This window comes from Tauraco erythrolophus, chromosome 17 (genome assembly GCF_009769465.1).
Source record: "Tauraco erythrolophus isolate bTauEry1 chromosome 17, bTauEry1.pri, whole genome shotgun sequence".
NCBI classification, from domain to species: Eukaryota; Metazoa; Chordata; class Aves; order Musophagiformes; family Musophagidae; genus Tauraco; species Tauraco erythrolophus.
In genome coordinates this window covers 10324925-10352258 of record NC_141481.1, presented here as the reverse complement: position 1 = coordinate 10352258, position 27334 = coordinate 10324925, and the positions used below count along the sequence as shown (strand labels likewise).

Sequence of the window (27334 nt, the reverse complement as noted above, 5' to 3'; positions counted from 1 at the left end):
GGACCCCGCGCCGCCCCGCAACCAGCACGGCAACCGCCGTTACCGCCGCCTGCCGCAAAGCGCGTGTCGCAAAGGCGGGGCGTGGTGCGGAGGCGGCGCGGCGGGAGGGTGACGGTGCGGGTGGCGGATCTGCGGTTGCGGTGCAGGGGGGCTGCTCCGCCCGCGGCCAGCCCCGCGGCCCCGGGGCGGACGGCGGACGGCGGGGCGGAGCGCAGCCGGCCCGCGCAGCGGTTGCTCCGGGCCCCCCGGCGCTTCCCGCTTGGCGGCGCTCGCGCTCCGCCACCGACTGTGCCCGGGAGCGCCGGAGGACCCGCCCCGTGGCCGCTCTGCGCATGCGCTGCCGCTCCGCCCCGCCGCTGGTTGCTATGGTTTCCACAACCCGGAAGTGCCGTGGGGAGGAGGCCGGCGCTCAGGGAAGGCCTCTGGGGCCGCCCCTTGCCCGAGCCGGGCGCCATGGCTTGAGGCGGCCCCGGCTGCCCCGCCACCCTCTGAGGCCTCTCCACCACCTTCCGCCATGGCCCAGGGGGCCGGTGAGGCGGCCGCGGAGGGGGAGCTGGTAAGGAGCAGGCGGCGGGGAGGAGGAGGAGGCCCCGGGCCCGCCTCAGCCCAGGCCGAGCCTGGGAAACGCTCCTGCCCGGAGCTCCCTTAGGCTCGCCGGGCCGCCGAGGCAGTGTCTGGGAGGGGGAGGAGGGCGGCCTCGGTCCCTCCCCAGCCCGCGGGGTGCTGCGTTCTGCCTGTATCTCCTTGGCTGGCCGGTAGCACGGCGGGGGTTGGGTGTTAGTGTTCGCTTCTCCCCCGCTCGGCAGCCAAGTGGAGGTCTTGAGGTCTTTTGCTGGGGGCCACCATGCTCTCTTGTGCTCGTTCGGCCTGTTCTGCAAGAGCAAAGGGACTGCGAAGCTTTCCAAGGACTGGGGTCTTCTCGTTATTGCACGTTTATATCCTGGTGAATGTTCTGTTGTTTGCTATCTCCTGTCAAGGCTGGGTGCCTTCTGCATTCTCTGATTCCTAATGTGATAGCTGCAGTTAGGTAGAGAGATCTCCCAGAGTGATAAAACGACCTTAAAATAACAAAAATAATCAGTGTGCTGCAAGGAACATTGCCTCAGGAAATTAAAAGCTATATGGCATGGTGTGTGAGATGTATGCCTGCTTGCCTCAGCCAGCACAAAAAGCTGTTTTACCTGCTCTGTTGTTGTCAGTCCCAGCTCCTGCTCGGTCAGGCAGGGTTTTCAGCAACACTTCACCCACCTTTGCCTCTTACAGAAGTCGGTCAGCATCTGTCCAAAGAATGGTGCTGCAGCTGGGAGCACCGTGGAGTCAGCAGCAAGTGAAAATGTTCTTTCTGGGAGGGCAGCATACACTCGGATAGTTTGAAAGTAAAGTGGAAATTTTCCTTCTGCTGTGGATTTGCTTACACTGGAGATGCAGGGAAACCAGCCAACTCAATCTGAGGAAAAATTACCCACTTTTGATTTCTTAGTTTGGGCTTTTTTCCTCAGCCTGACCACTCAGTCTGAAGGGTCTAGAGCACAAGTGTTATGAGGAGTGGCTGAGGGAACTGGGGTGGGTTAGCCTGGAGAAAAGGGGAGAGTCTCAGGGGAGACTTTATCACTCTTTACAACTACCTGCAAGGAGGTTGTAGCCAGGTGGGGGTCAGTCTCTTCTCCCAAGTACCAAGTGATAGAACGAGAGGAAATGGCCTCAAGTTGCTCCAGGGAAGATTTAGATTGGATGTTAGGAAACATTTTTTTCGCTGAAAGGGTTCTTGGGCATTGGAACAGGCTGCCTGGGGAAGTGGTTGAGTCACCATCCTTGGAGGTATTTAAAAGACGTAGGTGTGACGCTTAGGGACATGGTTTAGTGGTGGACTTGGTAGTGTTAGGTTAATGGTTGGACTCGTTGATCTTCAAGGTCTCTTCCAACCTAAACGATTCTGTGGTTCTGTGACTCCTCCAGTTGAGTTCACTGGATGTTTCCATAGCATAGCAAGGGTAGGAACACGTGAGTGAGGAAGGAGACGGATGGATGAGTTGATGCTTAACTCTTACTGGTGGAGAAGCTCATGCAGAACCAGCACCTTGGAGGACGGGGCACCTGAAGGTCCAGCTGTGGCAGTGCTGTGCAGGGATTGCATAAATCTCTGTGGCTCGAGTCCGAAGTGACTTGTATCACACAGAGTGTTTGTGCTGGAGCAAATGGTGTTCTTCCCAACAGTGATGACACGTTTACTGTTTGAATTTTCTGCACTCAAAGTTTGTTGTGATAGTAATGGGATAGAAAGTTTTCAGGACTTGTGTCATAACCACTGACTTAGTAGCAAATGTCTCTTTTTCTCAGGGAGATGACAGTGTGTCTGGGATAACCTGTGGATCAGACACGGAAATGGTGAGTTGGGTTGACTGGTGAGTGCCTTGGACCGCCTCACAGTGGGTTCTTGCACACGGAACATCCCGTGGTGCCTCCTGACAGCCTCCAGAGAGGAGAGTAACAGTGTTACTGCAACATGGTTTGATTCAAACACCTCCTCTAATTCCAGGTGTAATTCTGTCTTCTCAATTCTCAGCACCGTGGACTGCAAATAACATTTGGCTCCATTTCACTATTCTATCAAGTAATTCTTTTAGAGAATTTTAATGGAATTGAATAACTTTTCCTTTAGTTAAATGGTCCTACAGATCAGCCTCTACTCTGTGATCATCTTGAATTTGCTGCTACTCATATTTTATACCAATGGGGAAGGTCTTAGTGTTCTGAGCATGAAGAGACTACTTTTTATCCGTAGCATGAAAGTTCAGTAGGCACCACCTTAGTTCTGGTGGCCATTGCTGTGGCCAAATCTGCTTGTACTTAATGGTACTGTTCTTCTACGCAGAAGGTTTTGTGTTGTAAGAACAAGTGCTCTTCGTGCAAAGTGAAGATTGAAGCCAATTTTGAGATTATATGCTGAGATCTTTGAAGAGTGGAATATTTTAAATACATAAAAAAACATTTTTCTCTTCCAGAAGTTAAAGAAGAAAATTTTTCACAAACCTCCAAAGTCACCAAGTAAGTGTTCCAAAATTTTTTCTTCTTCTTCTGTTATTGCAGAACAAGATTGGTTTGCAAGACACAGGAACTAGAAGATTTACTTGAAAGAACATCTCACTATTCTCTTTAGAGTTGTTCATTGGTGTGTGCCGAGCACACTTATTTGAGATTTGTTCTGTAACCTGTGAAGTTAGACTTTTATAGGGTAAACATTGAAGTTTGTGGGTTATTTGTAATTCTGTATATGTAATTTCACATAAACTGCTTTCTTCTCATGTTATCCCTTCTAATGGCAAGCATTCTGAATTCCTTTTTATCTTTTTGGAGAAATGCTGATACTTGCTGTGTCAACCTACCATCCATAGATACCTAGGATTGTAGATTAAAACATTCTGTTTCATTTGTTGTTGTGTTGGGTTTTTTTCTCATGTGACCTTAGAAGTACGATGTTGTTAGATCTGCAGTTTTAATGTAGGTTTTTGTCCTTTTTTCTGGGGTTCATATTTCTTACTCTACTTTTCCATTTACCTTCCTTTTTATACTTCCAATGAAGGTTTCAAAGAATACTTTACCTCAAATTAAATGTTTGTGACGTTGCTTCTTGCAAGTGTGTACTTGGTAATTTGAACGCGTTAGCCCATACAGTGCACATCCATACTAGTAATTTGAGGTGGAATTAGTGGCAGGATTTGAACCTGACTGCCCTACCTGAAGCAGTAATGGGAGGGGCTACCAGCAGTTGCATCAGACCAGTTCTGTTTGATTACTGCAAGGCAATTGCCAGTGAATTAGTAGCTATAGAGTTACTTCTGGTGAGCCATACGTATTTTTCTCATTGGTAGGACAATTGTGTGTACGTTTACTGAAAGGTCAGTTTAATGTATGAATTTAGACGTCCAGGTATCTGAAGAACACCTGTCCATACTGTACATGTAAATATTTCTACATGCCTTGAGTCACATTACCGTCACTATGCCTCTTTCTAAGCCTCTTCATTTTTTTGGAATTGGATTTTTTCTTTATCATGAATATTTTTTTGGGTGAATGTCCTATTGCTCCATGTAAACCAGTATGTAGTATGCTGTTAAATTCTGGTTTTATAAGTAATAGGACTGTGTCTGGGAACCTTGAAGCACAAGACACAAGAGTTTTTGTGACTTTGAGCTTTTTAAAGCAACACTGAGGTATTTTCTTTGTTTTAGAGTCTCCATACAGCTCTAGCACACAACTGTATCCTAAAAAAGCTGCAGCTTGGCAGTCTCTGCAGGGAACAGGCAGTGCACGTCTCGAGAGTGGGGCTGTAAAAACCCCGAGGCAGATGTGGCTGGGATCGCTGAAACAAGGTATTAGTACAGAAACTTCATCTGCTTAAGTGGATAAAACTCAGTGTTGTGGACAGCTTAACATATGAACTCTTAAAAAATAGATTTGTGTTTGATTACAGGCTACATAGGCAGTCCTTTCACTATTATCTGAGTGGTTGGACCTATCTGATCTTGAGCATTGGAATTTATAGAGGGAATAATTAACAGCATTGGAATTTATAGAGGGAATAATTAGCAGCATCTGGAGCTTTCTATGTTGCATTTGCTCAGAATAAATCCACGCGTTGAATTCACAATTATCCCTGATTTTTGCATTTTTGTTCCATTTCTGTTGGCAGGAATGAGCCATCCTCTGAAATCAAATGTTGACGTAGGGCATATGAGAACTAATGTTTCTAGTAGCACTCCCGAGTATTTGAAGGAAGCTCTAGGAATGAAGAAGCCAAAACATTCTCGTTCTTCTAGTAATGGTAAACTGTGTAACTGTGTGGTAGATAAAAGTTTATGATCTTTTTTCCATGTAAAAACATGCATTGCTCGAGATCTTGGTTTTAATAAAGCCAGAGTGGTTTCAGTTTAACCTGTCTTAAAATATATGTGTCGAAATGTCCTCCCTGGGATACTTTTTCAGATTTCTAGATTGGATAAAACAGGGCTTTCCAAATTCTTTTGAGCAGTGAATCACTAGTAGCTTTCAGAACTTTTTGCAAATTGCCATGCGTTTGCAGCTGAAAACCTTGCAGATATAATATGGTTCAGTGAGCCAGCTGCAGACAATTTATTGTGACTTTGCAAAACATGGTTTAGGAACCATTGATAGAAACCATCTGCTTGCCTGAAATTCGATGTAATTGACTCCTTTTACGTCTTGTCTGGAAAGTGTTTCATTGTGTGGTTGTGACATTAAAATCAACTGAGTTTTATGAGAAGAGCAAAATGTAAAACTTTTACCCTGCTCTTCTTAAAGGAGAACTGTAAAGTTAAAAATCCCACTTCCATTTAAAATGACACCTATACTGTTACTGATAACGCGGTTTCTGGCAACTGAAAGAGGATGGACTTTTACATGCTAGGGATAAATAGAAAAATCTATTCTGGACATCTTTTAGAAATCTTTTGTAAATAAGTGATTTGTTGGGATGAGAAGACCGCAGTCATCTTTGAAGTGTATATCTTTCTTGAGATGAATGTTTTAATCTAGCACCAGAGAGAAGTAATTAGGCGAAATTTGCTGTAAAAGCTGGCAGAAGTTTCATATAGTAACATCTTCATTTCACCTCCATTTCTAAAATTAATTTCCTCACTGATTTTTGTTCTTAAAAAAAACAAGCCTAGTTCTAGGTATTTTCCTTTAACTGTAAGATTTCTGGTTAGTTAAAAATACCTTTCTGATCTGCTTATTTCACGTTCTTTTTTCTGTAGGCTACATTCCTGGAACTCCTGACTACAAAGAAAAAGAAGATATGTATGATGAAATCATAGAATTGAAAAAGGTACAGTCTCTCTCATACTTACACAGAAAGTCGTAGGGTCACTCCATGCACCTGTAGATGTCCAGGCCTTGTTGGTTCAGAATACTTTGCTTGCTACAACTGGGACATCCACCAAATTTTTTTGCATTTGTAATGTAAGGCTAAACTAAACTTGTGTCTGTTTAAGGCAATTTCATTGTTCTTATGGTGTGATAGATACTTCTGAGTACTGGATGTGGAAGCCTTGAAGTATACCCAGTCCTGAATCCCAGCCATGGCCCTAGCTGGACACTGAAAAGGTTCATTGCATTTGGTTTCTTTGTCCCTCCACTTCTTTTTTTTTTTTTTTTTTTCTTTTCTCCTCCCCCTCCACGTTTTAACAATTTGTCAGTTGAGTTCATTGCAGTGTATGAAAGATGAGGACTGGGCATGTTGAACACTAGGGATACCTATAGACAAGTATCGTGGCTGTTGTAGATCATTTGTGTAAGATTGTCTTTCTGTTAAACCTTTTCCATTTATCTTTGCCCTGTCACCTCCCTAACTGTCAGCTCTGGTCCAGTGTGATGGTCTCTGTTGTTTTTTTTTCTTTTGCTTCATCCTGACCATCGTAATTGGATTGTTATTGACATCAAAACATGCTTCCATGTGAAACTCAGTGTGTTTCTATTTCTGAAATGTGCCTATGATTTTTCTCCCCTCTTTTAGACGATACAAGCTCAGAAAAATGAGGGAGATCGAATGAAAACTAAGCTACGTCGACTAGAAGAAGAGAACAATAGAAAGAATAAACAGATAGAACAACTGTTGGATCCTTCCAGGGTGACTATGTCTTGTGGGGGATAAAAGTAGGGCAAAAGAGTGCTGTGCAGAGTGACCACCTTCTCTCTAGATTTCGGGAGTCTGTAGTGTGTTGGCTCCTAGGAGTGATGAGCTTGAGTATGAGAGGTGGTTGGTTGGTGTGAAGGGATTTCTGGTTTGTGTACCTCAGCTCACCATTCCAGCTCAGTTGAAAGGAGGATCATGCCGTGCTGTGCAGTTTACTTAGCAAAGATACTTTTAATTTCTAAAGGTAAAATTAAAATGCTGTTTATTTAGCAGCCTGCTTTCTGAATATTTTGCCTGAGAGTAGAAGGCAGTTAACCTCTTGCATGGTGACTGATGCATGCAGTCCTGAGAACCTGAGCCAGGAAGCAAAAGATGAGCCTTGTTGCTCAGTTAGAAGACCTGAATTTCACTGAATTCCTGTGGCTGTTGTTTTCTACGTGCAGATTTACGTTTTTGGAGAAGTGTGCTAACACAAAACAATCAGCGTAGGGACTTCAGAATTTAAGCTATTGAACTGTGAAATGACTGCGGAAATGAGTAGATTAGAAAATGCTGTGGAAAGAGCTGGCAGTAGATAAAGTAGCAAGCTTGGTCACTTGCTTTGTCTGTCTTTGCTTGCAGGGCTCAGAGCTGGCCCGAGCTTTGTCAGAAAAGAAGACTGATAATGGATGGGTAATAGTTTCTTCATTACCTTTTGCTTTCGTTTTTCTCTTTTTCTCTTGCCAAGCTGAAACGCTGCTGATTAAAAAAAAATACAGTAACGTAAGAAAAAGAAATGAGGGAATCATGTAACAGTTATTTCTCTAGTCCAATAAGAAACCAGTAACAAAGATCTGGGATTAACATTATTTTAGGGAGCCACCTTTGTTACTGTCTTGAGCCTGTTTAGGGAGTATTCTCTCTATTATTTGTAGCTTTGAATTTAGCAGGGTAATGGGCAGAGTTGTTTTTATTTAATGATAGTGTATAAATATTATTAAGTTGGTTATGTTACCACAGATAGAAGTTAGGGATCTGATTTCATTTAGTGTTCTCTTTGTCATGGGGGAGCAGACATGGAGTAAGTATTTCTGGTTAGGTACGATTTATAAAGACAGGGCAAGATTATGGAGAAATGGAACTTTTGTGAAGAGATGGATTATTCTAGGGTTCACAAGTTCTTTGTTCTTTCTGCAGGTGGTTAGTGGATTAAAGCAGAAGATTCTCGAGCTAGAACAACAGTGCAAGGAGAAAGACAACACTATTAAGTATGACTTTGGCAGGGCAGAAGCTTGTACTGGATGAGATAATAAAGGAAATTTGAAATCCATGTTACTTTTCATCTGTGTTCTTCTGTTCTTCAACATGTCTTAATGAACTCTGAGAACACATTAGCAATTATAAACCACCCACCCAGAAACTGTAAACCAACAGGTTTTGCAGCATCTTTGCTGGTCTGAGTTATTTTTTTTTGTATTACTCTATTTTCAGCAAATTCCAGGCAGACACAAAGACCACAACTTTGGAAGAAATGAGGATAGCTATGGAAACCTACTATGAAGAGGTATGTCTGACAGGTCCTTCCATGTGTGTACAGGAGAGGAAGGTGTTCAGTTGTTGAGTCAAAGTATAAATGGAATGTTTTAGTTGGGTTTCTTACGGCTGAGCTGAGCTTGTCACTGGAACCAGATTTTCATGAATGTTATCATAGCTCCAAATACATGTACTGAAGAACCTTTTTTCCTTCAATAAGTTGTGTGTTAACCAAAAAGCGGGAATAAAGAAACTAATGTGCATCTATAAGCGTGGTGTCCAGATGAAAGCAAATGTAACAGTAGCCTGATTTTCAGTGATGGCATCATTGCCCCTGCTAGTACCCAGAGAGTCTTGTTCTGAGTTCCACCTAATGGACCAGTGTGTTGCATTAGCAATGTCAGCTTCCACAGCTGGCTCCTTAATGGAATCTGTATTTCATATTTCACAGGTTCATCGTCTCCAGCTCCTCCTGGCAAAATCTGAGACTATGAGGAAAAAGTATGTTTAATTCTTTTGAGGCAAATATTTGCATATATGTGTTTGATGTATCACTCATATACTGCTACTTTAACTGATGGAAACCAACTACCTGGGAACAGTTCATTTTGTCATTTAAATTGCTGGATTTGCTTTTTGGCACTGCTTTGGTTGACTTTACAGCCTTGGCATGTGTCTTTTTTTTTTTTCTTTTTTGGCATATGTCACATTTCTTGTAGATAGATCATCTTATGGATGTGGAAAAAATACTAGAGCTATTTCAGAAGTACATGAAAGCTCTGAAAATTTATCTCTGTTAAATAAAGTCCATCTTTCCCTGTTATCACAGCTATTCTGACATCACTGGTGGTTGAAACAAACTCATTAGATGTTTGGTATTTTACTCTTGAGTCAATTCTGCATCTTGCTGTAGGGTGTTTGCTGCAAAGAAGGAATTTTGGAGTAAACATTATTTTCCTGTGGTACAGAGAGACAGATCCACAGGTTAGGGTAGCTTTTGTGAGACATCTATGAGCGGCACTAGTAAGACACTGTCAGAGAAGTGTGCACTAGTGCTTGTCACTTGTGTGCAGGTGCGTAGATGGTGGTGAGGATAAACAGCCTATAGAGGAAATAAAAATCAAAGCACAAAGGCAAGTGACAAAGCTCCACTAAGAGAGCAAAGTAAAAGCATCTGTGTAAGTGAGTGTCAGTTGAGAAGAGGGTAATAGAGTCTTGTGGGATAGGAAGATTTCTTACCACACCACTTCAAAATATGTTTGCCCTCCTAGTGTTAAGTACAGGCAACTATCTTAATTTTGGGTGTAATTATTTAGGCTGATAGAAACATATAAACTTTTTATGGATCGTTATGTGTGCTACTTGTGTTTCCCTAATTTACTGTCTCTTGTGGATTGAAAACTGCAATTTGTTTTGTCACTGTTTAAAAAAAAAAAAATTCATCTCTTATGGCTCAGGCGTGCAGTGAGTAGCCTCTCGAGGCTGTAAGCCATCACACCTAATTTATTTACAGGTGAAAATGAGTCATCAGGTCTCTCCCTTGTCCTCATTGATTCATAGCTTGGAAAAGCAGTGGTCAGGGCAGTCTCTCACCATTATGTGACTGTCAGTCTCTACTTGAGAGGCTGAGTGCTAGAATAATAAATGATGTTGAAGGTCAGGACTCTGGCACATAGAGTTGTAGGAGAGTGTTTCTTTCGTGATGCTTGTCTATATAATTTTTGTCTGAAGTGAATGGGATTTAGCTCCTCTTTTTCAGTGTTAATGCTGAAATGTGATTATATGTGAAGCTGTAGTATCCAATTGTAGCTAGAAACCAGGCAACCTTTCAAGTCCTCAAAATGGTCTGCAATTCTTTCATTTAGGTTTTGATGAGCCTAAAATAATGGCACTCAGGGATACAGTTATGATTTCTGTAATTTCTGTCACTTCCCAGATTTGGTGGTGCGTTGTTTTTCATTGGTTTGGGTGTGTTTTCCTTCTGCCTGGGACAGCTTTATGAATAGTCATCCATGACATCTGTACAGCCTTGTTTGTCTGTTTTCATGGCTTCATTTCCTTTTAATTTTCAAGAGGTAAATTAGATTCAGCTTTTCACTCTGATATGCTAATTGCAGACTGTCTCTCCTTTTACCTTGTAATTATTCCAGTCAATGGGATCTAAGGTTCCTTCACAAACTGTTAAGTGACTGTCGATGGCAGTGGTATTTGTCCAAAAGTAGGTCCATCAGTTACTTCTGGAAACAAAGGTCTGGACTAAGTGTTTAAGAATTTTCTCATAACAATAAAGAACAAGTGTTTCACCTCACTAGAAATCCGTTTCATGGACAAACTTTACAACTTCGGGCATCTAGAAGCTGAGATTTCTTCCCTTTTTATTGGAAAAATTAAAAAGGCAAAATCACTGTAATATATTTAAACCAGTTTTACCACATAGCAGGCTTTCCCTTTTCTGGTGTCTGTTATTCCCATCTCATCCATGTTAGCTGTGTTCTTCAAATCTGTTTCAAATCTCTCATTGATTGAAATGTATCTTAAATGAAGAAAGGAATTTCCCTGGGGTTTGCTTTTGCAGAAATAGTTTATTTTACATCAGAGCAGCACTCACAGTTATCTGAAAATACACTTGTGTGTTGGATTTATTTGGAAGTTATTCCATCCATGTATAGCCCTCTCTCACAATCTCAATGCGTGTTTTAAGTGAAAGCAAGCAGTTCAGAGCACGCAGGTTAGCTTTCTGTGCTCAGCAGTTGTTTTGAAGGAGTTTTCCAGTTGGCTGAAGATAAGTGTTTATAAATCAGTCCTCAATAGAGCACTGGGAAAGCATTATAAGGCTGTTTAACAAAACAAATAGAAAACCAAGTAAGTAAAGCTCATACATGCACCTTTGTTATGCGTTAATGAAACAGAGTAGAGGAGGAAGTAAAAGTAATAAATGAATCTTCAAAGTATCTTCTCTCTTTGACACAAATTAAAACAGTTGTGAAAGCGTTGAGCAAGATGGTCTTTGCGTGTTTTTTCCTAAAAGAATAGGTAACTCCTCAAGTGAAAATGTTGAGAGATGCTATCGGGGGGCAGCGGAGACAGTTAACTTAGCCAGCTGACTCAAATAGCGAGGCTGTTCAGCTCTTTTCAATGCTGCTGCTTTGTTCTCTGCTTTTAAGTTAACTTTCTGGTTTTGACCCTGTTTCCAAGTACAGAGGGCAGAGATACCCAAAACCGACTAAAGACACTGAATGCTGCTGTCCTGAGATTATCGAGGAACATCAAGGAATTGCAGAATGAGAATCGGAGACTAAAAGAAGACCTAGATCATGTACTGAGCAGTTCTCCTCCTTCCAGTAAAACAAAAAGTATGTGCTAAGGAGTAGGGGAACATGGGGAAAGGGATCTAGGTACATTTGAAAGATATGTTTGAGAGCAGGAGCCTGCAGTGGTAGAAATAAGGGAGTTACTACAAAGATGATTCAGGAGGGGCAAAATTTGAAATGAGAAGTTTCTTACAAGAATTTCTTTCTGACTTCTGGATATGCTGCTACAGTCAGACCTGGGTTTCCTTTATTATTATCCCTGAGAATTCTGGACTGGAATCACTTAAAGATGTAACATTTTACTGGAAAACTGTTTTTTGAGTTGTTGAAAACTGATGAATGTGAATGGTTTAGATTGATTTCTGAGCTAATTGTGTAGAAGTCAGATATTCTAAGACCGTTCTCATTTTTTCATTACTGCATATTTGAAGTTGGGGTTCAGAGGTCTCTAGATGGTCTTTCTGTATGGACAGAAGTTTCAAAAAGCAAGAAAACTGTTGACTCACTGATATAGTTTCATGTTTAAAGCTTTGTTACTGTATTTAGATTATAGTGAGTGGAGCAGACAGAGGCTGGTGAGGCGGATTTCGGAACTCGAAAAAGTAAGTGATCGTAATCATGTGTCCATCTTACCTCTCTTTGAGCAGAAAATGCAAAACTGCTGGCTTGTGCTCATGGCATGTAGTCCTTCAGTTATCAGCCTTGTGTGTTCTGACTCATACATGTAAACTGGTGCCTGTACCATGTGCCCTTCCTCCCTTTTTTCTTTTCTCATGCTTGTTACATATAGATGCACGTTTTAGAATTAACTTCCATTTGATCTTTTCTCATAGCCTAAATAGAATAATTTTATGCTAAATTTAATTTTCTTCTTTTCTTTTGTGTTTTTTTTATAAATTTATCCTCTTTAGAAAGTATATGCCATGGAGAACACCAGGGTGTCATCAGCAGATAGTGAGTCATCACAGTTACTCGCTGTGTCATCTTCACATTCTATAGACCTGGATCATCCAGGCTCTCAACAGGTAGACCATGTTGAGGAGTGTCGTCGCCTCCAAGGGCTGGTGAAGAAACTGAAGAGTGATAGGAAGGCACTTCAAAATCTCCTACTCAGCAAAGAGTAAGCACAAGTCTTGTCTGAGATTATGTTCTTTTTTAGGTGTGAATTATTTAGTTATCTCCTGTCATGTTATGAAACGATGTAATAACTCCTTCACGTTTTCAGCAAGAAAACAGATTTTGAGGGTCCCTTCAACTTTGATTTCAAAAGCATCTTCTAGTCCTACTGGTGTGGTAAAATTACATTGCAGAAAAAAAAAGTCAGTGAGAGGATGGAAAATGAGAATTTCTACTTGTTTCTATCACATTTTTCAAGACATTTTTTTTTCCAACCACACCTAAAAGCCTGTGAATATGTCACTTTAGGCAGCACTTCTTGTAAGTATTTAGCTGTAAAAATTAGTCGTGTTTGTTCAACATGTTTTGTGCTGATCTGCTGCTTTCTCCATAATACAAGCCTGCCTTCTGCCATAAGATGCACTGTGACTCCTTTTCTCCCAGTAAGCAATTGAATTGCAGATTGTCTTGCCTGGGCTCGTTTGCTGTCAGTGCATAAGGGTAGGCAGGTTAATCTGATCGTGCGCAGAGATGTGCCCACAGGTGGGTGGTGTTGGTCAGATGCTCTGCCTCCTCTGCCAGCTCACCTCTGATGAAAAACGTGTAGTGAGGGCACGGGAAGAGGCTTTTTGCTTCTGAGCTACGTATGCTTGTATTTTGTTTTGTTTAAAAGGAAAAATTCAACATTTAGTTACTTTACAAATCTGAGAAACCCTATTTTATTTAGAAGCTTAAACAAAAAATAATTACTTTGTTGAAGTATGAATGTCTTAAGTATTACTTACGTTTCCTTATACCTTTGTAGATTAGATATCAAGCAGTTAATGCAGGCTAAGGCTGAAGTGGAGCTGAAGCTGCAGAAGTGGCAGAGTAAGATGGAAGAAAAGAGTACAGAAGAGCAGACTTTAAGGTATCACATTTTGTATTAGTAGGTCCTTTCAGAACCAAAAAAAAAATCTGTTAAAGTGTAATTCTCTTTCGAAGTGGCTCAGAAGAATAGGATTTCATCTGAACTGTGGGAAGCTGGGAATTCATTTAAGTAGAACTGTTTTGGAGCAATGGAGTAAGTTACTAGGAGAAGAATTTTACAGAGTGGTTTTAGAGGAAGTGGAAGTCTAAGAAGTGTAGTAAAAATAAGAATTAAATTATAATAAAAATTAATAAGATAAATGGAAAAAGAAAGCTGCCATGTTGGGCTCAGAGACATGTTTTTCTCTAAGAAAAAACTGTTGTATCTTTACCTCACCTTAGTTTGTGCTTTTTGACCATTGCCAAGATGTCATTACGCTTACTTCGTGTTTTCTGTGTAACTGTTGATGATAATCCTGTGCAAGGGTGTCAAGAAAAATTGATTTCATTATTGCTTTGTAAGAAAGGACTTTGACAGGTATGAAACCGTGGCAGATCTAGATGCATTATTAATAGTATTAAGGGGGTGCCATTGTAACCTTGGTGCTTGTTAATTTTAACGTAAGACTATGCTATCACAATTGGAAAATTGATGTTACATGTCTGTTACTGTGAGAATATGTATTGTGTTATCCTGAGCAGCTTCCCACTTCGGCCTTAAAAAAAATAAAGCAACCAAACTTTATGAAATGAGTTTGGTATTTTCAAAGCTGGAACAACAGAAAATTTCTAGCTATCTTTGCTTTCCCAACTATAGTGAGGAAATCCAGGACCTGACACAGAAAGCAAGGAAATTGGAGTCAAAATTGGAGGAAGGGAAGAGACAAATGGCAGAAGATACAATGGAAAATCTTAATAAGGTACAGGCACATGTTTTTGTTTGATTATTTTTTTCCCCCACTTGTGTCTAACTAATATATTGCAAATTGAGCTGAAAGTCTAAATAGCTGCTAGTTGTGTCTGTTCAGAGAGATTCCGAATGATGATTAATTCTCAGCGTTTGTTGATAAGTTGTTTCAATAATTACCACTGCATCTTGGGGTTTTTTTGGAGCTGTTACTTTAGTGATTATCTGCCTCACCATTGCTTTTTTCTTATTCAGTGGAATGTTGCAAAAAGCTTACCCTTTTAAGTGTTTGGGATTTTTTCCTTTTTTTAAAAATAAGACAGACATTTGTGGCTTTGCTTATATCTTCTTATAACATCTCGATCCATTAGCTAATTGCAGTCCAGTTTTGTAGAGGGAGGGAGGTCTTGTAGGATTTGACAGTTAAAAGATAGAGACATAGGTAAATGTGTTCGCTGGCAGACTGGCAAAACACAAAAAACCTTTTCAATGATTTTTATGCTGGTCAGGTTATCAGAGCACATGTGCTGTCCAGTCAGAAAACATTCCTTAGCCTTTCTGTTTGGATGGAAGTGGGGTACCCTTTCATAGGAGGGTTTACAGGACGTAGAGCACTCGTCATTGTGACAATTGAGAGGTTTTTAATTCCACTGTATTTGAGTAAAGAATTAGGGAAGATGTCAATGCAATAAAATAAACCCTTGTCCCCTTGGAACTGAAGTTTTTCTAGAGTTGAGGTATTCATAACCTCGTCTTTCTCGATTTTCTGGTGCACAAATAAATATATTTGTGCGTCTGTTAATCCTGGACAGTCTTAAATGGGACTCTGTAATCAGTTAGGAGTTTTTTGTGAAATACAGCTGAATTTGGTATCTTTGCAATCTTCCTTCCTTCTGCCAAATGTTGTAACTGGCCAGTAGAGATGAATGGGCACCGACAGACATGCTTTTTCAGATGCAGTGTGGTCATTTTGGTCTCATTTCACTAAAAACTAGTTGAAAATCATTGCTGGGGATTTTGATCATTTGTAATTAAAAATAAATAGACCCTGAAATACAGGCAGTAAAAAATATGAATAAAAATGTCCACTAGCTTAAGAGGGTGCTGGTTTTTGATATACTGTGCAATTCCTTGGATTCTTTTCTGTGTGTTATAGGCTGATGGATGCTAGATGATCTTTTGAATACCAAATAACTTGAGTCTTTAAAAACAGCCAATAAACAGCTCCTTTTTTGCTCTGCAGACTATATATATTCTTGGCCAGTTACCATCCATTTATTGAAATGTTCCCATTATTTGTAATTATCGCTAAGTTCCTACCAATTTTTCATTTTAATAGTAGGTTGTCATTTTTAATATAACACGATCCATTTGCTAAACTTAAGCCTGTAACTCAGCATTTTTAGGTTATAAATAAATCCTTTTCACAGAATCGAGAGGGTTTTTTCAGAGTCTATAAAATCTCTTGTTCCTCTACTTAAAATTTTACAACAAATTAAATTAGTCTTTTAAAATTGCAGTCAACTTTTGTTTGGCAAGTGAAGTATGACAATTAGTATGGGTTAATTAGGGATCAAAAAGATCAGATGGTGAGAGGTGGAATACGCAACAACACCTCAGAGGAAATAACTGGAACAAAATCTTGTTTTGTTCTTGGTTCCTTTCTTTTTCTTCTAATTAATTTCTTCAAGATAGAAGAGTAGTTATGCCAATTTACACAAGCTCTCCGTCCTGTCTGTGTCATATGATGGCCAACTCATCAGTAAGCTTAAACAGATGATTATGGGTCCACAGCTGCCAGGATGAGACATTAGATAGTTCCATGGTTACTAGTCTTTCCTGGAGAAAAATTGCAAAATTAGGTGTCATGACATTTGTTCTCAGTCTGTCGATAACATACAAACTGTTTCTGATCAACAAAGCAGTGAGTTCCACTGTTGGAGTTCTTATGGCTTTAGCAATGCATGGAAAAATAAGAGTATGTGTAAAGGAAAACCTTTCCATTCCCATGCTCTGCTAACAGCTAAAATGGGAACAAGAATGTGTTTCACTGTAAAAGTCATCTAGGTGATGAGTTTGAACATGTGCAGTATTCAGAACTAAGAGTTTCCTCTTTAACTTCCTTCCGCCCTGCAGGCAGGATGAACACTTAACTCAGGTGCTGATTTCTGAGTCATTTGTAACCCGTTTCCCTCATAGAATACCAGCTTCTGTCTTTCCTATACTAACTTAAGAATTCTCCTTCACAGTCGTCACCAGTCTGCATGGTTCAAGGCAAAGAAGATCACAGGAAGGAACAAGCAGCCAAAATCATCCAGAGACACTGGAAGATGCACCAAAACAAGGTGAGATTCCCCTATCGGGGAACAATGAGGACATCCCCCTCTGAATCTTACTCTTGTTTTAGCATCGACAGTAAGCTGCTGCTGGCCTCCAGGAACTGCAGCAGTGCTTCCTAGTATGATTCCTTACCACTATGTTCTCTTCCAATGCTTTTTTCAACTCCTCCCTGCTGCTTCTTTTGCCTTTCCTCCCTAGAACCCTGTGTTTCTTTTGCAAGATAGCCAGTTTCTGAACAGGGGAGTCTGGGTGAGCAGAAAAATGAAGGAAGGATCGCAGAGCTTGTAGCAGCATTGCTGCTGTTGCCTCCCTGGAGATATGACTGAGAAGTTAAATTCCCCTTGCAGAAATCCTCCAAACAATACAGGAAATTTCATGTATTGAGTTACACTCAACTAAGACAAAACGACCAAGAGAAAATGCATTAACCTTAAATTTTGTTCTTTGGGCAACAACATAATGCTGCTTTTTCCACATATAGGACATATGATGTGAGGTGGGTCTTGTAATTGCTTCTTGGGAAACTAAAGACAAAAGAACAATCGACGCATCTTTCAAAGATGAAAAGGGTTTTTTTTTCCTTAAGTTTGTTTTTTGAGTTTTCAGGGGGAGGTGGGACAGGTATTTCCTGTGTGTTTTAATTGTTAGGGAAAATTTGGAGAATCTTTATTAGATAAAACTTGTATATATTTATTGCATTAACATTTACATTCTTCATTTCAGAAAGAAGAAATTGCTCTGGATGAGGTGAGAGTGTTTATGATTCCCAACAAAACAGTAAAACAGGTTTAATTTGCACAAACAAATAGCTTTTTTATTTTGAAGGAAGTTTTACTGTAATACGAACTGTTGTACCAAGATCATGTTTATTCTTCAGAGTGGCTCATGATCTTCCTTCTGACATCCTGATTTTGTTTGATATATCTTGTCAAAGTGTACTCCTTTTTGTCACAAATTTTCCGACTTGATACCTTCTGCAAGATCAACACTTCTGAAAATTTTAAACAAAATATGATACCAACAGATGGGAAAGTTTTTCTAAATTAGATGATTTTAATAATGCTTTCATTTTCACTGTGATGAATCTCCAGAAAGATTTAAAGTAGGAATTTGAAGCCTTTGCTAAGGAGAAATGTCTCTGAGTAGTTATGAAGAAATTGACAAGTTTATCAAACCAAGTCACTTTTTGATAAATATTTTGTACAAAGGTTTTGATTAAACTGTTGTTTCAAATAGCACAACATAGCATCCTACATTTTTTTTCTTCCAGAATATTAAAAATTGTACTTTCAGAAATTAGAACAAATTCAAACCATGTGATGCAAACATGCTGGTTTACATCTAGACACTTTTTATTGATTAGGATCCAGTAAAATGTCTCAGTAGAGAGGAAAAACTTGTGTTCAACATAATCACCACAATGGTCTGCCAGACTTGGGTTGGTTTCTGATTGTACCAGAGCATCACAGAACCTGCTGGGTACCCAGAATCTAACACGGGAATGGGGGCATGTTCCTCTGTTTGTGAAATACAGGCTAGTGTGGGCAGCTAGAACTGACCTGCGTTAGGTAGGATCGATCATGAACACCTCCCAGCCTGAATTTAAACCATGGAGGTGCGTGTCTGTGTGTTGTCACAGGCTGAGGATTCTCTGGATTGCAGCAGAGTATCTGTGAAGTGCTGGGGATGTGTGTGTGTCCCTTAAACGTAAGAAAATGTGAAGACATAAAAGTTTCCACTGCACAGGGAAAAGTTATTTTCCCCATGATACTCTTCCCTCTGGACTCTTGTTTTAATTTCTAACTGCTGCCTTTCCAAGGAGCTAACATCTACTCATTTCTTTCCATGCTAGGCAGTTGTTACGCTTCAGGCAGCTTTCAGAGGACATTTAGCTCGACAGAAACTGTTACTGAATCACAGGATGCGTGATGCAAAACCTCACAACAAGGTAACTGCGGGGGCAAATGGGTATCCAGGCGTCTCATTGTGTTTAGTTTACAGTGTAAAGCACAGTACTTCTAGACTTAATTCTCTGAATCACTCGCTGATGTTGTTTTAATGCACTGGTTGGCAGCACCACTGTCATTCCGGAAAGATATCGAGCTCATTCCCTAGCCTCCCTTTCCATCTTCTTTAGTTTACAGTTCTTAGAAATAAAGCTACAAATTTCCTGCATTATGGACTGTAACTAGGTCTTTTTTCTCGTTCTCCCATCAGCTAATAATGTACCCTTTAACTCTTTAATTCGGAGTGCTATGGAAAACTGTACTTGCTTTCAGGTGTTCAATACTGAATCATCGTAGTGATAGATAAACCTTTGTCACTGAAGTTCAGAAATAAGAATTTGGAAAGCATCTTTGATGGGATTGAAAAGTAAAGGAGTCTTGCTCAACCAAAGACTTGTATTGTCCTCTGTCACGTCAGACTCACTCCAGATTGCTCAGTTCTGAATGCGAAGAAATCTCCTTACCAATTAAACGTTTAGTTTCTGTAAATCGTTTGCCAGCTTACATGAACATCGTTTGGACCTTTAGCAGGCTAAAGTTAATTTGTAATTCTCCACCCAGGTTGTCCATCTGGTTGCATTTTACATGCACTTTTATTTCAATAAACTGGCCCAACGTAGTAGGACTGAATAGTTCTGCTTGATACAAGCAGAAGATATATCCATCATGAAGGTTGCCTTACCTCATTGGACTTCAAAAGGTTTCCTTCCTGAAGAATAAATGAACTTTCCTTGCAGGTGTCTACTTTTTCACTAATTGAATCCAGATGCTTCAAAGCTTGTATGATGATCAGATTTGCATTTCCTGCTGATTTAGTCTTATAGAATCTGAAAGACTGCAGACTAAAAGACGGGAATATTTGCTCTACTACCACTTTCACAATCAGGAGTAAGATTGTGAAAGCTTCTGTGCAATCTGTAAAAGGCCAGTTTTCTTTAATCTGATTGCTTTGCAGAAGTCCTGCACATCTTCCATGACGAACTCCTTGAGCTTGTCTTCTGATTGCAAGGAGAAAGATGAGATTGTGACATTCATCCAGTCCATTTTCAGGGCTCACTTGGCACGTACAGTACTGCTTGAGGAGAGGTAAGTGAGGAATAAATATTTCCGCAACATGCGGTAGCAAAATCGTTTTCCTTACAGGAGAGGAGTCACTTTTTTATAGAATTTTAGTGTAGATTCCTTGGCAGAGAAGGAGAACAAGGCCATGGTTCCAAAAGAGACAAGGGAGGGCTTGCTCGTGAGAAAATTCAAAGGGTATGCAACTAAAAGGGCTTCTTGTTGCAGCAGTAGTCTTCCCATATCCTGTTGCATGTTCTCTTCCATAGCAACGAGGAAAAGTGAAGTAAAATAATTATTCTTTGGAAAATAAAAACAAAAAAAATGTTAAAATTACAGTTGCTATCAAACTGGTTGCTAGTACACTCGCTTAATGTAAGTGAATCTGAAGCCTTGACATGTAAATGTTAAGGGTTATGTGGAGGGAGAGCAGGGAAGAGCTGGAATGCCATCTTGCATACATGTAGTGACTTAGCTCAGGAAGAACACAGTGATTTGCTTACTGCTTACGTTTACTGGGGCTCTGTCTTGAAAAATACTTCCTTTCTTTCCAGGGTTTACTGCTCTGAAAGTTTTTAATGTTGGCTGCCATGGTTACAAGGAGAGTTACATAGCTGTCACCTCACTTTAGTGTCTGAGTTCACTTCTGCAGGTGATAAGCTTTTGTCTCTCGGAGGCTAGCAACACGAGAAACTTTTCAGCAAGCTCTCTGAAGGCAGACTGCAGTTACTGTTCTGTGCCTTGCACTGTGCAATATGTCTTTTTGCAGACCCTCTGTGTCCAGTGCACCAAGTGAGAAAGGAGATTGTGCAGTTCACATTACAGAGAAGAAACCGCTCTCAGCAACACTCCAGAGACCTCCTTCAGTCTTCATGCCATCTCCTCCTGGTAACCTCATTCCCCTCTGGGTTCAAAAGTATGTGTGTTTTGAGTGGGTGCACACACGATTTTTTTAGAGAACATCTGCACATGCACACATGTGCAAATGCATGCTTGTACTCGGTGTGTGTCGTCTTTCAGTTTGATGATGTGTTGCTTACACTGGCAAGTGCAGTCACTTAGATAAAGAATAAAAAGCTTTGACAGTATCAGTACCAGCTTCCTGACAGTGCTTTGCCTTTTTGTCACAGCAGTGGTTTGCAAGGTCTCTCTGTGGTGTGAGTGGTAATTATTCAAGGAACATTGTGTTCCTCTTATTGCCTCTTTGCTTCCTTTTCTGTCTCCCCAGCCCTATAGCTGGAGTGTGGTACTTTCCACTGCATTTTGGGCCCATAGCCTGAGAACGTTTGCACCAGCCACACTTAGCTTCTGAAGGGGACAGACATCTGGTGAAAGGAACCATCCAAGTCAGCCATGTGTATTTAGTCACGTTTTTGTCAGCAGTCTTCAGTTGCTGCCGTAAGGAGAAAAGTGAAGTCCTGGTTAACCTTGCCAACTAGTGCTACTATAATACAAACTGGGAAAACGTCTGTCTATATGGCTCATATGCCATTTGGTTTCCTTTTGGAATTCTTCATTGCTGTTTGTGGGAAGATGGAGTTAAAGCCAAAGAGGCTTTTAAGAGGATGTTAGAAGTACTGAGTAGGAAAGGCAAAACAATGATGCAGATAAAACAGCTTTAGATATGCAGCTTCAAAGGAGTTAAAAACAAATTGAAGAAGATTGGTTCTATCCGGAGTGGGATATTTTAGGCTTTTATGGACCAGTTGGAGAAAAAAGAGCAACTTTGAGGGTGACCTGAGAAACATTGACTTGTTTTTTGTCAATGAAAAGCTGACAGTCCCTGCAGACTTGCTCAGAAACAGAGCATGCTGTAAGCAGCTGAGGCCATTTCTCTTAAGACACGGGATGGGAAATAAGCCAGATTTGCAGGGGTTGTGAATACAGAGGTTACGCTTCAGTGAAGGAAAATGTGTTTAAGAAACTTCACTGCATTCCATATTCAGGAGTGTATTCTACTTTGGGAAGGAGTAGGTACTGCTTGCTTCTGAAGATGTTTGAGTGATTTTTAGTTACATCTAGTGACAGTATCCAGAAGAAAAAATGCTGCAGCATCCTGTTTTGTCAGGGCTCTACTGCAGTAGTAATTATTGGTATGCTAACTCTAAACCCAGAGTAAATCAGTTGTGAAATTCCACCCAAAGAGAAAGAATCACTTAAAAAAAAAAAATGCTTTGTGCTTCTGAAGAAGGGCTTCTAAGACCCAAAGGGTGTAAGATTAAGCTAGTCTGGTAAATGCAATAGTATGAATATTAATAGAGCACGGTCACTGTCTAGCTATGAAGTCTCCAAAGCTAATTTTATTGCAGATGATGATGACAAAGTGATGAATGAAGAAGTTCTGGAAGAATTTATACTGGAAGGCATAGAGAGTAGACCACAAGTATTCAAACTTTCTTCCTTGCAGTCCTTTTCTGGTGAATATCAAAAAGGAGAGATTGGGAGCAAAACAGGGTACGTTTTCTGCTGATCTTACAAATACAGGAGACGTTTTCAAAATCTGGGGCGAGGATAGAATGTATCTAGGTAGTTTGTGAGGAGGCATACTGGATATGTGCTTCTGTAACTGCACAACTGCCCAAAAGACTGTAGCTCTGTGAAGTATTAGCTCTTGGTGCATTGGAGGGTTTAACCAAACTCTCCCAAAAGACAAACTGAGGAAAAACCTACTAAAGGAAAGAGCATTCTGGCCTAAGTGCTATCTCTGTGAAGAATTGTGACCCCTTGGCAATCTGTTTGGTTACAGCAGGCTCTTCACTGTTCGAATTCATGTAGCTGAAACAGGTTACAGTTAACTAAAAGTCCAACATCTGTCATTTCTATTGCGTGACTGATGTAAAAATACATCAAAAACCAATGTTGCTAGTGGAATGTATTTCACTGGTCATCCTGCAGCTTGGAAAGTACATGAGACAGGAGCTTGTTTAACAGCTGAGTGATTTAAAGCAATCAAATTCCTTTAGTTTTAAATCATGCAGCTGTTGAAAAAGCTCTTGCTTCGTTTGTCCCAAGTCCAAACTTGCATTTTGTGACCTCTAGATCTTGCAACGATCTTAAACTTTCAGTAAAAGTATATATTGCAGTAAGTCATTTAATTCCACTAGCCTTTCAGCATTATTTTGAGAGGAATGGAAAGGATTAAAACTTTTTAAAGAACCTTAGGTAACTGCTAGAATAAATGTATATAATCCTGGTCTGGCATTGCAGATTTTTAATTCATTGTTTGCATAAGGTTAGATGGTGGAAAAAAAATATATAAATAGCAAAAGTGGTGTGGCATTCAATGCTGCTTCGCTTGTCTTCAGAATGTGGACAGTACTTGGAGATTTGTAAAGCCACTTCTGCTGCTTCCCGTGAAATGGAACGGATGACAATAATCCAGTTTGTGCAACTTAGCGTTTTGTTTCTTTCTGTCAGAGGAGGGACAGGAAGGAAGAATATGTTCTGTACACGCACAGCAATCTTGAATAAGGGCAGCGTTTCTCTCTGCATATCACTAGCCACGCTGGATACGACTTTAACCTAATTTGAGGCTTTTTTGAAATCATAATGAATTTACATACAACCCTTAACTCTAATCAGTGCCTACCCCTTCGCAAGCACGAAGATAACGTTGTCACTCTGAAGTATATTAAGCTGAAGATGAGGACAGGAAACTCTCAGACATCAAGAGCAGGATATAACCAAGAGTGATTTGGACAATATTAAGCTATTTCATGTGTAATACCTGTTTATTGTTGAAGTTTAATCTTCTAGCTATCATGCCTGTTTTTGGAAATTCTCTTTGCTCATCTTTATCACCAGTACTACTGGCTTATAAATCTTCCTGAAAAACTCTTGCATTATTTGTTGACTGATGCGGAGAAGAATTTCACTTAATGAGACAGTCATGTGTTTGCTTCTGTAGGTGGAGGTCAATGTAATGGCCTCCTTGCATTCCTCCTTTCCATTCACAGGCTTTCTGTCTGTCACTCTTTTTCTATTTCTGGGCTGGTTGGATCTCGATCTCCTTTCTTTATTTCACGTTCCAGTTGCTGTGTAAGACTCCTCTTCCATACCAGGAGTTTTTTTTTTTCTGTCAGGAACCTCCTATTTCACTATGAGACCCATGGTGTGTCTATTCTTCTCCCCAAATAACAGTCTTTGTATGCCCTCTGTTTTCTCTTCTGTTTCAGTGTCAAAATCTCAGCATATGGCTTCTTACTCATCTGCTTCCTCTTTCTACTGCAGGTCATCTTGATTTGTTTTCTTCCCTGGGAGATAGTCTTTTCAGAGAATTTATACTTGAAACTGAAAAATAAGTGGAGCTGAGGGGAGAATATTGTGCTAGGAGGTATTAATAGCTGAGGAGAGGATATTGTGCTAGAAGGTATTAATAGCTGTCATCATTTAGTTCATAGATCTCTTGCAGAGGAGATATAAGGAGAAGGAGATATAAGGAGATATAAGATATATATTCTGCTCATCAGATGTTAGGGGCCTCCTAGGTATCCATTTTATCCCTCTGATTTTTCAGTATTTACTGGAATCGTTAGGGGTCTATCTGTTCATGAACATTTCTTCAAACATTGAAATTGATGAGGTGCATAGAACCACACATCCAGAAAAATAGTAAAGAAGCAAAAGAGAAATAAACCCAAACCAAACAAAAAACTGTGGTGTTGTCACCTTTTTTGTTGTCATTAATGTAGTCCAGCATGCGAGTAATGTTTTTGGTATCTTACAGATACAAGGATGAAAGACAGTCACTGAGAGGTTCCATTTTTTTTCCCATCTGTTTCCCTTTGCTCTGTCTATATCCAACTGAAGTTCTCATTCTGACCTTTCTGCTTAGCCTAAGCGTGCTTGTGTCAATTTTTCCTTTTCTGTCCATCTAATAAATATTTATTTTTATGACCTGAGATGGCTTCAGTATTGGATTGTTTTACTTTGCGGTGTGTGTAACCACTTGCAAAGATTTAAAAACAGTAAGACAAATCATACATGGTCAGTATGTCAACTTGCCATACCTGCTGTTTCATTAAAGAGAAACGGGAATAGTTATATCCAGAAAAAGATAGATCAGAGTTATTCATAACTGTAGGTAATACTGGGAACTTAATGGCTCGGAGAATATTACACTTCCCACGAGGGCTTGTTTTTGTCAATGTTGTTTATTGATGACCTTGTTTCCTTTGTAATTATTTCAGCCAGGTCCTCTGAGAAGCAGTTGCAGCCGACTCCCCCTCTCTCCGTGGATGAAGCTCACTCGGATGATTCAGATGATGTTGTTATTGTCTCCCCATTGTTGCAGATGAAGAAAAACTACACCCACTTTTAAGTTTTGCCACAGGCTCTGGTGATCTTTAGTTATTCAATTCACAAACAAAACTATTTGTACCAAGATAAGTCACATTCAAGATGAAAAAAAGGGGAGTATCAGCCCCTGTTTAATGACAGTTATCATTATTTCAGCCATAAACGAGTAACTGTTTTATCTGTCGTCTCTGCAGACTTTATGTCTAAAAGGCACTAATCGATGGTTAAACTTACCCTCCTGGTACACAGAGGTTTCATTTAAAAACTAAAACCAAAACACTTGAATGTTTTGTTTCACAATGAGGATTATAAATTCAATTGCCAAATAGAAATGAAAGCAATAAAGCCTTCAGCTATTTCACGTCAAACTAAATTTTGTTTCAGGTCTACTAAAATAATTCATTAATCGGGAAGTGGTTAATGACATGCTTCCAATTTTCAGCCTGTGTACATGAAGGGGAACAGCTTGTATTTGTTACCATGTCCTCTCTATTTAAAAATTTTACTGTGTCATATTTTAATAATCTCTTTTGTTTATTTTTATACTGAGCATTTACAGTCTATGCAGACCTTGTAAAGGCTTTTAGAAAGCCATTTCTTTGCCATAGGGCTATTCTAGGCCTACTGTATCAGCAGGATTTTCTTATTTATTGCTTTCTTCAAGTGTGCTTGCTAGGATAGCTATAATACTGTTTTGTATTTGAAATGTCCAATCACATAACCAATTTTTGGTATTTGTCAGAGAAGGTGCATAATAGCGGGAGCATTCTCTGAAGCGTACCCTTGTGACTGCTTTTCCTGCTTATGTATCACAAACATGAGTGGATTATGCAGGATCATCTCTAATATGTGAAAACATTTGACGTAGGAGATGTGGTGCTTTATGTCCTGTTTTAGCTTACATCACTTGACTGTCTGAAACTTTTCACCTGACTAGGTTGCTCATACTCCGAGCGCTACGGGGTTTGAAGTCTAACGTTGCTTTGCTGTTGTTGATCTCTCTTCAGTACTGCATTGGCAAGTGCACACGTACATCCCGTGAGCGCCCAGTAAGCCTGGTCACAGGCTGGGAGAGGGAACACAACATACAGCCGTCTTCTGTCATCAGGTGAAGCTACAAGGCTGATTGCTGGGAAGCACGGGCACCACCTACTCTGCTGTAGGGTATGGATTAGGATGAGCATAATATGCAAAACCTAACCCAGGCAGTTTGGTTTAGGACCAGAACTGGTAGGCTGGATTATACTGGAAATGAAGACTGCATCCAGAAATAACACTGTTTGACAATATTGTTGACCACGGAAGGGCCGAAGACATAACGGGTTGTCAAGAATATGGTCAGAGGGGTCTTTCCAGGTCTTTTATGTGGACTGTACTTCTTGACTGGAAGGAGGTACCTTACAGTTTCTACTATTATGCCAACATCCTTCATAAGGATTAAAATGTGTGTGTTGTTTTTTTTTTTTTTTTAAGGTGAACTAGATAAATTATGTGATGTTTAGTGGAAGGAGAATTTCATTTTACAAGCACACAGAGAAGTTTTTGTGAAGACCCTAATGGTTTCTTTGTCATCAAGGAGTAATAAAGCCTCCTGTCAACAGAAAGCACACTTTTAAATATAAGATTTTTATCGCCTTTTCCCTCTTCTTTTTTTAAATTAAAAATCAGTCACCACTGTTTTGGAGAATACTAATAAGTCAGAGCTGTCTCAGTTCTTTGATTTCAATGAAGCACTATCTGAGGCTTATCATGGTTCATGCCAGTTCTTGCAGCCAAAGAGGAAACTGGATGGCTGCAGCACAATGCAGCTGATTTCATTTAATCCCATCAGTGGAAATGCTGCCTGTGCTATTTCCAAAGGCAGTTTTGGGAGCTCTCCATACTCGAAGCAGTCTGAAGAATGTCATTTGCGCTCCCAATGGGTAAATTTTTTCCTGCTGGTTATTTGGTCACATGACTGTCATCTGCAGAAAGGAGAAAAAAAACCCCACTATATAAAATAAAAGAATAAAAGAGTCCTTGTGCTAAACAGAAGCAGAGCTATACTGAGTTGCTTATGTATAATATTTCCAGTCTGTGAGTGTGGCTTGGATGTCATGGATACCTCCAGAGAGAGGAACTAGAGCTGAGCACTCTGGCACATTAAGGGGAGAGTATATAGTGTGTCAGGAGCAAGACTGATATGCAATAGCTACCTAGCTGTTATCCTGCAGGAAATACCTGAAGAGCAAATATAATGAAGATCCCATTCTTTTACTTTACTGAGCTGTAATAATCAGCATGA

The 27334-nt window shown here is 40.2% G+C and overlaps 1 protein-coding gene across 2 annotated transcripts; it reads left to right on the top strand.

The window, feature by feature from the left end:
- The first annotated feature begins 436 nt into the window (after positions 1-436).
- IQCE (IQ motif containing E) lies at positions 437-27095 on the top strand. 2 transcript variants are annotated; one of them, XM_086622569.1, is made up of 22 exons: positions 437-556; positions 2338-2385; positions 3003-3045; positions 4230-4370; positions 4691-4822; positions 5775-5845; positions 6533-6646; positions 7274-7324; positions 7829-7899; positions 8123-8195; positions 8616-8665; positions 11360-11517; positions 12022-12077; positions 12387-12595; positions 13397-13501; positions 14258-14360; positions 16597-16692; positions 17411-17434; positions 18540-18635; positions 19649-19779; positions 20522-20640; positions 24942-27095. In XM_086622569.1, exons 1-22 carry the CDS (start codon positions 515-517, stop codon positions 25070-25072), a joined length of 2064 nt encoding a protein of 687 aa, XP_086478695.1. In that variant the 5' UTR covers positions 437-514; the 3' UTR covers positions 25073-27095. The 2 variants fall into 2 exon arrangements, with proteins under 2 accessions (XP_086478695.1, XP_086478694.1); XM_086622568.1 differs by having other exon boundaries at positions 481-556; positions 20522-20668; positions 24942-24995.
- Positions 27096-27334: the final 239 nt, after the last annotated feature.